General features: G+C 39.6%; 1 protein-coding gene across 2 annotated transcripts; it reads left to right on the top strand.

Annotated features, from left to right (window-relative positions):
- The first annotated feature begins 2710 nt into the window (after positions 1-2710).
- cckar (cholecystokinin A receptor) lies at positions 2711-9558 on the top strand. Of its 2 annotated transcripts, none has more exons than XM_046850815.1 (5): positions 2711-3061; positions 4114-4365; positions 5328-5589; positions 5747-5874; positions 7361-9558. In XM_046850815.1, the coding sequence occupies exons 1-5, from the start codon at positions 2920-2922 to the stop codon at positions 7963-7965; spliced, it is 1389 nt and encodes a 462-aa protein (XP_046706771.1). In that variant the 5' UTR covers positions 2711-2919; the 3' UTR covers positions 7966-9558. The 2 variants fall into 2 exon arrangements, with proteins under 2 accessions (XP_046706771.1, XP_046706770.1); XM_046850814.1 differs by having other exon boundaries at positions 4111-4365.
- Positions 9559-11654: the final 2096 nt, after the last annotated feature.

The following is an 11654-nucleotide window of genomic DNA, read 5'->3' as shown; positions in this document are numbered from 1 at the left end:
ACGTATTAAAAAAAAAAAAAAAAAAGACTAAACAAGAACCACAGATGAGGACACTAAATATAGCAGTCCACAAAATATATCTAATAAAGGAGAAAATGACAATTAACACAAATGAGTACAAGATAACCTTTAGTCTCAGTTTAGGTGTGAAATTTGGCATAGGTGTGAACACTGATCTTGTAGGTGAGTGCAGTGCAGAGCTGTAATAATGACATATTAATAGAAATTCTCCATCACTAAGGCCAGTTCATTATATTTATTAGTATATTTGAGAGTTTAGTTAGATCTGAGTCCACTCTAAAATGCCATGGGCTCTGCTTTATTTTGATTATAACATTATTAAGTATATATTCAGCCAGTCTTAACTGATTAGTCTCAAACTGGTTGCACTAATCTTCCTATTTTTAAATATTTGAGGCTTACTTTCTATATATTATTTATTGTAGTCAATTGAATTAATAGAAGATGTCCAAACCATTATTTAAAATTTCCTAAGTGCAACCTGTAAATCATTCAAACAAAACTGAAGAAATAATATCATGTTTCATGCTTCTGTTTCTCTTATCTTTTGTTTAAGTCTTTATAAAGTAATAATAAAGAAATCTGGTTATTCTAGACTACAAAACCTGAAAAGCATTTATTATTTATGTATTCAGGATAAAACTATTCTTTTACACACTACTATAAAAATTAGACTGTCATATTCTTAGCTGATACCAAGAAACAGTGATCATTGATTCTTTTTCAACACCACATTACAATGATCGTGTTTAATTGAGTATCTATGAGCTCATTAGCGTCGTTACTGGAACCACGGGTGGAAACAGTCCCATTAAATGATTCGTCATTCAAGAGTTCTAATTGGCTTTTTAAATTGTGTGATTTAAATCATTAGTGCAGACTGTTAGGAAATGCATAACAAATACTTCATGCATCTTTTTTCCCAATATTCAGCCTTTTCCACAATTTTTCAAATTTTCACGAAAAAAAAGTTTTACATACTTTTCATAGATTTGTACGTGTTTACCAAGTAAACATAACATCCTATTTGGGGAGAAAAATAGTATGTAAATGCTGATACTTTTTTGCTTTTTGTATTAAACATATTGGCGATTGATAAAAGTATAATCATGTGTCATGATAGATTTTCCTAGAATAGTTTATATAATGTATTTTCGCTTGGTATTTTCAAACTAAAAGGATTTTTGTCCTATTTTTCAATCTGTCAGTTATTTGCTTCTTAGAGTTGCCTAGACTCTCATAACTGAGCTTCTTACTAATATTCTGCAAGCTTAAAGGGTGTATACAGTTGTTATGATGAAGTGTTTTGCAACACTGGATGAAATGTAATTCTCAACTTGTTCTCATGCATTTATAAAATTGTCCTGGCTGATTTCACAAATCATTTGCACTGCCTAGGAAATGGATAGTGGAAACTGCAGACTTTTAAAGAGACACGGATGATGAATCCTGAAGAAGAATATAAGGCTCCATCCAAAAACTGTATAAATGACAACCTTATTAAATACATGCTCGAAAAATTGTTTTCATTACCATTTGGTCAACATTCAATTTACTAAATACTTTTCTGGAAGATGATGACAATGTATTATACACTATGGCAGATTATATTATTATTAGTTACACACACCTTTTCTCTATACCAGCAGTGTAGAATTAAGTATGCAGTTTCTCATCTTGCATCTATGCACACTTTTTCAGCCATGCACTTCCATTCGATTATCACCACTATTGTACCATTTTTATGACAGTGACAGTGCTACCCCCAATCCCCACCAACAGTCAAATCAATATGTTACATTGGGCTGTGAACCCAACACCATATCTAACGGATTATTCAGTAATCATGTAACAAACTTTTTTACACTTTTAGGCAAAAGGTAAATGAAGCCTTTAACCAACTTATTTAATAAATATAATATATCAAACTATCTAAACAAACCTTTAAATGTTTTTAATAATAAATAGCAGGCTTACTTCATACATGACCAGAAACTGTACATCCAAATGTAGGTGTGATCCTCTCTGATAAGGTGGTCACTTAGGGTGGGCTGAAAATTTCAGTAAATCAGACGGACAAGCCAGAAACATACATACAGTATTATCCCTGCTCAGTCCTGCTTAGTCAGCCTGTAGACCAGCAATTACTTAGGTCAGTTACTTTCCAGTTCCCTTATTGCTTGACTAAATTGATCAATACATGTTTTCCATCTATGCTTAATTTTTGTATTTGTAACAATGATAAAAGAAAAGAAACATGTACTTCATGCACGGTACATTTCTTTCTTTGCATAGTCCAGCAATTTAAGCAAGCAGAGGTCAGATGGCAGGGTCAGCCATGATACACAGATGAATTACAGATGGTTAAGGGCCTTGCTCAAGGGCCCCAAGAGTGGCAGCTTGCCGATACCACTGAGCTCCCCATACAGGTCTGGGGTTTGAGATGCTCAGCCCAAGATGGAAATGTTATTTTGCCATAGTGTTTTGGATGAAGCGCCTTGCATTCTTTGGTGTCTGTACAGAAGGCAGTAGAGGTTGAGGGAGATGAGCTTCATGCACAGAGGACTGGGAGGATTTCTTCAGCAAGGCGGGGTCTGTGGTGTGCGCGCTGCTGGAGAGAGGACATGCCGCTGAACACTTCACCTTCTCCACTTTCACTTCAGGACACCTTCCAGCACACACACACACACACACTTTGCGTTTCTGTGGAACCACTTTGCAAAAAAAACAAAAAAACGAATTTTGTCTTTTCTTTCGAAGAAATAAACCATGACCTGATCCCAGAATACATTCTTATGGAACAGAAATGATGCAGTCGCGCATCGCCTGTTTTTTGTTTTCCTGTCAATGAAGAAGTCTGTTTTTTGATTTTTGTTCCCCCCTGGAGATCTGGACATCATGGAGACATTCACTATACACGACATGCTCATTAACAGCACGGACATCTACAAACTGTTGTGTGAATTCGCCTTCAGGAACATGTCCGAGTGCGAGAACGCGAGCGACCCGACAAACTTCTCACCTTCCCTGGAGCCTAAAGGTAAAACATGATATACATTACAGCTCATTCAAAAACATTTTCCGACTATTAAAGAATTATTTGCGGCACAATCTTATCTTATCTTCCACAATTTCCAGTTGTGGAAAAGCAATACGCATCCATGTGCCGGATGATCGCCAAAATTACGCACAAAATCTCCAGTGCGCACAATCGCAGGTCACTTTCTCCATCGTGGAATAAACAAATATGCGACAAAATCTAAATAAATATAAGCAAGTTGACGCAAATCACTGCAAGAATTAAATAAATCCATTCCTAAAATAGGACAACGATATAAATCTATGGCGTTTGTTTCAAATTTTAGTTGCTGAAGTTTTTTCATCAGAGAAGCAAATATGAGTTTTGTGTTTACAAAAGGCATGGAATGCATTATTTATTCCCTACATCTAAATCCTTCATTCATCATTTGGAGTGTCTCTTTGTTGAAAGGATTTGTGTACAGGGTCTATACATGTTTTAATTTTGATCAATTTCTAAAAAGCTATGAACCCTTATTGAAATATGTTTTGTTTGGTGCACAAATAGAAATGATCAAGTTGTGTTTCAATAATAATGCCTTTAGAGAAAGCACATTTGATGAGTGATTGAGTCATCAGCATATGGAAAGCAGATTTTACAAGAGTTGGAGAGGGTTTCAAGTAAAAATTTGATTAACAATTTGGGAAATAAAAAAAAAGAAAAACAATCTAAACGAAAGAAATGAAATATTTTTTATTTAATATGAAGATTGTTGATTGTTGATTGAAGAATGTGATTAAATAAAAAATCCCTTGTTAAAATTTGTAATGAACAACTGTATCCATAGCATATGGCCACTTACACAAGTGTTCACTGAAAATTGGCTTTTCCCATTTATCTATTTTTTACACACGCATATCTGAAGTGTTTCTAAAGTATATATTTAAGCATAGAGACTTGAAGTTAAGAAACCCTTTATTAGAAACAGCCAGACCTGTATAAGGCATAGAACCTGCGGATTTCTTCAACAGTTCTATCAAAATATTTGTCTTGTCCTTCGTTTGGAAAAGCAGATATAAACCAGACGGTGCGGATCATTCTCTACTGTGTGATCTTCCTGCTGAGTGTTCTGGGGAACAGTTTGATCATCACAGTGCTGGTGAGGAATCGACGCATGCGAACCGTCACCAACCTGTTCCTGCTCTCTCTGGCAGTCAGCGACCTGATGCTGTGCGTGTTCTGCATGCCTTTCACCCTCATTCCCAACCTGATGAAGAACTTCGTCTTTGGCAGCGGTATTTGTAAAGTGGCCACCTACTTTATGGGTGAGTAGCACCTATGGACGTATCAGGCGTAAATAATATATGTCGTATTCTGGGAGTGTAGAGTTGCAGCTGTTCCTTTGGGAATACTGCAGTTTGACAGGATGTATAAATCAAAATAAATGAAGAGTTTGGAAGAAAGGGGAAATGTGCTGTACACAATGGTTCTTGAGAAGGGTTTTACACCTATGATGAAATATCTCTGTCATTATGTGTGCCTGCTTAGCAAGTGGACTTAGTGGTGATTCTCAGGGGTCATACTTAACTATTAACGAAGTGTTGTGTTCCTTACTCAGCGCTTGTGTGCTCATTTGCATTCCTTTGGTGAGAATATATCGGAGAACTGTAAATGCAAGCTCCTGTTTTGCCAGAACCTTTTGTTTTGTTTGGAGTACTACAGCTGTACACACATGTAATAGTTAGCCTCATGCTTTACATGTGTATACACCTCTTGATATGATAAAGCAACCTAGATTTACCAGCCACATCGTTATAGCCGTGTGGGTCTGTCAGGCCTGAGAGGTAACAGATCGTTTTTGTTGATCATTTGTAAGGACAGTATGTTAGATCAGCGTCTGGCCAGTGCTGAAATAAGTATGTCAAACATCAGAGTCTCTTAGCATACTGAGTACAGCATACTTTTAACATCAGCTCATGCGGTTATTATAACTTGCAACTAAAAACTCTGGTCTTTACATCTTCAGTGTAAAATCAGGTCTGAATTTCATTAGTAGGCAGCCCAATACAACAGCCTCTTGCACTCTTTCTCGTTAGTAAACTTTGCCAAGTGCAGCAGCAGCAAATCATATCAGCATATCAGCTTTTTTCAACACTTTTATTTGTGTTGATATATTTAGCACTGAGATACCTACTCTGGGGAATATGCTTCAGGATTTCCATGCTCACTAAGTGAAAAACTTATGATGTAAGTTCACACGAGTTATACATTTCTAACACACATTTAGGTATCTCAGTGACCGTGTCCACGTTCAACCTGGTGGCCATCTCTCTGGAGCGCTACAGCGCCATCTGCAATCCACTAACATCGCGCACATGGCAGACCAAATCTCACGCCGCCAAGGTCATCAGCGCCACGTGGCTGCTGTCCTTCCTGCTCATGGTGCCGTACCCAATCTCCAGCACGCTTGTGCCCTATCGCCGCACCAACAACAGCACGGGCAACATGTGCCGCCACATCTGGCCCAGCGACATCATCCAGCAGTCATGGTAACATTTACATGATCCCCTCAGCCTTATGCCGGGATTGTGCTTCCTGCGTACTGTTTGTGTTGCAGACATAACTGCAGAAACATTATCCTGTAGAAAGTGAAAGTGTATTGGAAAGTATTGATTCGCCGAGCTGTGCAACTTTCCTTTTTCTCAGGTACGTGTTCCTGTTATTGATCCTCATCCTGGTGCCAGGAATTGTGATGATGACAGCATATGGGCTAATCTCTGTTGAGCTATACAGAGGAATCAGGTTTGAAATGGCGAACAGAAAGGCAAGCCGAGGTAAACATATGATTTACACACTTTTAATTATACAACCGTTTTCACCCTTTTGATAGATAGATAGATAGATAGATAGATAGATAGATAGATAGATAGATAGATAGATAGATAGATAGATAGATAGATAGATAGATAGATAGATAGATAGATAGATAGATAGATAGATAGATAGATTTTATGATCCAAAATTACCAGGTCATTCCTGGCAATTGCCTGAGATAAGGGCTTTGCCAATAAAAGTAAATGATACTCTGTGGTAGGATTCTTCTTTATAGTAGTGGTACTCAACCCTTTTTCAACAATGGACCCCTGGCATGTTCTGAGTGAGCTTCAAGAAATAAGAATTTTCTATATTTCGCTCAGAGTTATATTAATATAACAACATATCTGTAAACCCTAATGAAGCACTTGAGGAATTTTATACTAAAACAAGTTTGGCTTTGATTTGATTTTAAACAGCCTCCACTCTTAACTGCATAAAATCTCACAAGATGAGGCAGATGTGGAGAAAAGAGGGGTATGGAGACAGATGATCTGCTGTGGTGACCCTTAATGAGAGCAACCGATAGAAGAAGAATAAAAAGAAGATGAGAAGAAAGATGGATTCCATAAGATGTTAGAAACATTCCTTTGATATTCTGGGTCATGCATAATGTAAATCCTGCAGATTTCTCAAGTGCACTTTTAGATTCTATTGGATTCAGATCTGGTGATTGGGAAAACTGAATCAGTGAACTTTTTGTCATGTTCATGAAACCAGTATGAAATGACGTTTGCTTTGTGACCTGGTGCATTATCGTGCAGGGAGCAACCTTTATAAGATGGAAAACCGTGGACATGAAGGGATGCACGTGATACTGAAACGTGCTATGGCGTTCAAGTGATGATTATTTTTTATTAAATAAAACTACACCATTACACCACTGTTGAAATAAGGCCGAAGGGGTTCATGGATTGATGCTGTTGGTGCCAAACATTTTGAACTTACTATTTGTGTTTCTTAGCAGAAATGCTTTCTTTGAATGTCCAGTTATGGTGAGTCATCGTCTACAGAAGCATCAGCTTTCTGTTCTCAGAAGCAGAACTCAATGTGGTCATCTGCCTCAAGGAGCAAAATCAGCAGTTAAAGAAACGATCCAATCCACCGTTGGCTTGGACAAAATTGCTGAGATCACATTTTTCCCTCTATTCTGATAGTTGGAGCTGATATCAATACCTGAATCTGTTATCTGCATAATATTATTTACACCACGTGATTGGCTGAAAAAAATCTTTAAATGAATAATAAGATACATGTGTACTAAACTGAAATTATATTATACCAAAAACAAGTGGTCTGTAGGATTGGGGTCCACATGCTTTAGGGATTTTATTGTCTTTTTATGTATTAGTTGAAACCAAGCAATTTTTCTACTAAAGCTGTAGCTTTTTGTGTAATGCATATATATAATATATAAACAGCACTCATCTCCTGTATGTTTCTCAGAGAGACAGAGCAGCACAGGAAGCCTAAAGCCCAGTGAGTGTGATGGCTGCTATCTTCAGCCCTCCAAAAAGAAGCGCTCAGATGCATCCATCAGTCAGCAGTCGGCCCTTCTCGTTTCCAGCAGCAGACCCAAGCTGAACCGTGTATGCAGCAACAGCCCCACAGCCAACCTGATGGCCAAAAAACGTGTGATCCGCATGCTGTTGGTCATCGTGGTGCTCTTTTTTCTCTGCTGGACACCCGTGTTTGCGGCGAATGCCTGGCGGGCGTTCGACAAGCGCTCGGCTGACCGCCTGCTCTCCGGAGCTCCCATCTCCTTCATCCACCTGCTTTCGTACACCTCCGCATGCGTCAACCCCATCATCTACTGCTTCATGAACAAGCGCTTTCGTCAAGGCATGCTGGCCACATTCCCATGCTGCACCGGGCAACCCGAGAGAGAGGGCCGCGGCAGCGGGCGCCTTAGTGCCGGAGGAGGTGCAGGAGGAGGTGGTGCGCTTGGAACTCTGGGATGCGCTGTTGGAGAAGGGAAGGAGAACACACAGTCCAGTGGTACACTCACCAGGCTGACCTCCAGCAGCGTCCGCGGGTCAGCACAGGCATAGCGACCTGAAAGAAGGAGGTTTGTAGGACTTAGTTTGAATCTGAGAATTTTCTTTTTCTGGAATGCTGGATTTTGATAAGATTGTTAAGTGAGAAACAAACACTTATTTTTAATCTGTTTCTTAAGAGGAGCCTCTTTCTTTGTTTTACTTTCAATCCTGGCGGCTTGATGGCAGTTTTCGGAAAAGGACTTATAACCTGAAAAAAACCCAGCATTAACTGCGAACCAAACCACTCACCGATATATAAGACATTAAGCCTGCATGCGCTGGTGGATAAGAACATTGTGAGACTGATGTTAGACTCCAGTGTTTAAATTTGAATTCATGTCACTGGTGAGTAAACAGACACATCAAATGGAGCATGACTGTGCATGGCTGGAGAGTGGCTCTAGTCTGCATTAGGCACTGACTCGTGTACAAGCCTTTTATAAAGCATAGGAGTTGATGGATTGATCCTGGCCCATCTTCAATCATGCGCAGATAACGAAGAGAGGATTCTTTTTGGTTTTAAGGAGCTGAAATGTATCTGTGCATCGATATGATTTTATCCTCTGTGAAGTTTGATAGGTGTGGAACCACTCATCTAGCAAAAACGATAAGATATGGAAAAACTTGAGTTGTGTCATGGTATACTTAGTTCTAGCAGAGAAATAAACAACTTTGACACCAGTCTAGCAGTTTCTTTCCCCTTCACTGGATGGATATACTGCACTCAGCCATTTTCACATAAAACTGATGACTTTATCTGATTTTTGGGTGTTAGGAATAAATATTGCAGCATTAAACCTCCCACCACTAGATGTAGATTCGGTGGCACAATCCAGCTACAAGGCACTGAGGTTGTCCAGATGCTCAACGAAAACACACAGCAAACACTTTCCGAGGCTGTACAGACCTCCAGTATAGCCGAACCACGTGCAGTCCCTTCAGTATAATGTCAAATGAGTATATCCAGAAGCCACTTTAAAGTTCTATGTACATATTATTAGCCATGCATAATTTTCTCTTTTGGGCTATTTTTCAGATAAAAAAAAAAAAAACACAACTCACAAATATAACAGCATTTGCATCTGTTTATATGTAAATACACTGAATCATCCTGGCAAGCCTGCATTCCTCTGTAGCTACAATCTATTGTCATTGCCACACAAATATGCAGAAACGTGTAAATAAAGCTTCGGTCCAGTTCATTGCTGACGCTCTTTGTTCAGCTTCTATGTTCAGCAGAACACCAACATTTTTTGCTAAGGTACACAGTAAATTCTTTATCCAAATACTGCGTGTTTTTTGAACCTGTACAGATTGTACCTTTTATTAGATCTGCCGCCCCCCTTTTCTTATCTTACCATGAGACTTTTCTCACCTGTGAGCAGCACGAGACGCATCAAGCCAAGGCCTGTCACTTGCACCTGGACATTTACCTCTCAAAAAGAAAAATGTAGCATTTTGTATGACTTGCAATTTTTGCTGAAACATGTTTTATTTTTGTTTCCTTTGTTGTATGTAGAATGCTTGAAATATATCGCATTACTTTGTGCATTCGGAACAGTGTAATTGCTCATGTATGGAACACTGACCATAATAAAGGCTTGATTACGTGTAAAACCTGTCTCTGATATTTTAACCCAGCCTCATTCTACTTATGCAAACACTTATCTTGCAGACATACACTATACTGCCAAAAGTTTGTGGACACCTGCTCATAAGTATGGTATGTGCTTTTTGAGCATTGCATTCCACATTTGGATTCCACACCTGCAAATTTACTTCTATAATTCCTTCCACTTTCCTGGAAAGATGCTTCATTAGTGTGATTTTAGAGTGTGCTCGTTGACATTTCTGTTCATCAGGCACAAGGGTGTTAGTAAAGTCATGTACTGATGTAGGGTGAGGAGTCCTGGGGTGCGGTCAGTGTTCCAATTCATCCCAAAGGTGTTCAGTAGGTTTGAGGTCAGAGCTCTATAGCAGGCAAATATCAAGATTTCACTCTTCAAACCAAAAATATGTAAACCATATCTCCATGGAACTGGCTTTGTGCACATCATTGTTATGCTGAAACATGTTTGGGTCCTTCCAGTTCGAAGTCATGTAAAGATACAAAGACATCCTCTACAATTGTGTGCCTCCAACTCTGTGGTGACAGTTTGAGGAGAAAGTACATATGCTGAAAAAGTCAGGTGTCCCAAAACTCTCCAAAACATGTAAACCATATCTTCATGGAGCGGTCAGTTTTTGCACAGGGGCATTGCCATGCAGGAACAGGTTTGGGTTTCCAAGTTCAAGTGAACACAAAATTGTATTATACCGCATCAATGTGGTAACATTTTGGGGAAAAAGCACATATGGCACGAAAGGTCAGGTGTCCTAATACATTTGTCCATATAGTGTAACATTGGCAGGTTATGTGAGTCTGCTAATTTTTATCACACACATACCTTTAAAAGTAATATGATTTGAAGAAAACAGTTTTGTTTGGGGAAATTCAGAGGACATGCACAGAATATAGAAAATATCTATATTAGGACAGTATTCATGACATGGAATTGAATCCTTCTAAAAGTACTGTAAGAGCAACATCATTCCTTTTGTTTTCACTTTAAACTGAAGACATTGGGGAAAAGAGCGAAAAAGAGTAAGCGACGATGTATGGGAATTTCTTCTTTCGTTTCTTGAGATCTACATCTACATAATTTGCACTACATAGAACATAATAACTTTTGTTTGAAATCAGTTTAAAAAAAATTGGAACATTTAAGTGACAGGGTTTTTTTTGTTTTGTTGTTTATTCAATCTCTGAATACCTACTCTTGGCCTGATGCCTGGATGTCACTATTGAAGAGTGCATTTCCCTTTCAGGAACTCTAGCTGCGTTGCAACGCTTTGGAAAGCTTTCGTGTTGTCCACGCTCTGAATCACGTGTGTAATCTGTCCAATAGAAGAGGCGGCATCACCGGCGGGGTGACCAGGAAGCTATAAAATGCTTTTGGATTAAAGCCGGCAACATACACACAGTCTTTGTGTGGCTTCCTTGGGAGCAGAGCATGCTAAGTCAGTTCTTGAGGGAGCCGACTGCGAGCACTGCACTCGCATGTTTATGTGATCGCTCCGCTCCCAAATGGGCACTCTTTGAGGAGGGTGCCCTGATTCCTCGTGGTTCTGGCTTCACTTTCACTGAGCGGTTGAAGGGTTTAGGAGTCTGTCTGTCTGCACTATGCAAATCAGAAGTAGAGAAGCTAATGGAAGTTGTGACATGTGCCGTGGATAAGCTGGATCTAGCTTGGCCGGCCGATGAGCGGAAAGCCCTTCCGTCCAGTAAGCTCGATAAACGCTTCTTGCTCCCGGTGTCACAACCTCCACGTCGAAGTCTACCATTCTTTTCTGAACATGGACGAAGCTTTTCGGCCCTTCCCCTCAAATCGACGTTATACTCTAATGTCATGGGGCTAAAAGATCACAGTTATAGAGCGATGCTCCAGGTTGAAGAGATGCTAGCAAGCTATCTCTCCCTGGTTATTGCTTCCTTATGCGTTTGTGCCGGTCAGGTGCAAGAGCTCCGCCGTACGGTGGACTTGGCTCTCAGAGCCCGTAAAGAGACCACTTAGGCCGTTGGCCGGTCCATGGCCACCCTTGCCTCAACAGAGAGGCATTTATAGCTTACGCTGTCAAAGATCTCTGACAGGGACAGAACT

The sequence above is a fragment of the Silurus meridionalis genome, chromosome 6, assembly GCF_014805685.1.
Source record: "Silurus meridionalis isolate SWU-2019-XX chromosome 6, ASM1480568v1, whole genome shotgun sequence".
NCBI classification, from domain to species: Eukaryota; Metazoa; Chordata; class Actinopteri; order Siluriformes; family Siluridae; genus Silurus; species Silurus meridionalis.
This window is presented reverse-complemented; position numbering and strand designations above follow the sequence as displayed.

What these genes read in the sequence shown, in the direction of transcription:
- cckar (XM_046850814.1), top strand. Translation starts at nt 2,920, where the DNA reads ATGGAGACATTCACTATACACGACATGCTCATTAACAGCACGGACATC. An exon ending in ACCTTCCCTGGAGCCTAAAG is followed by an intron (nt 3,062 to 4,110) that starts GTAAAACATGAT and finishes CGTTTGGAAAAG; the next exon opens with CAGATATAAACCAGACGGTG. An exon ending in GACATCATCCAGCAGTCATG is followed by an intron (nt 5,590 to 5,746) that starts GTAACATTTACA and finishes CCTTTTTCTCAG; the next exon opens with GTACGTGTTCCTGTTATTGA.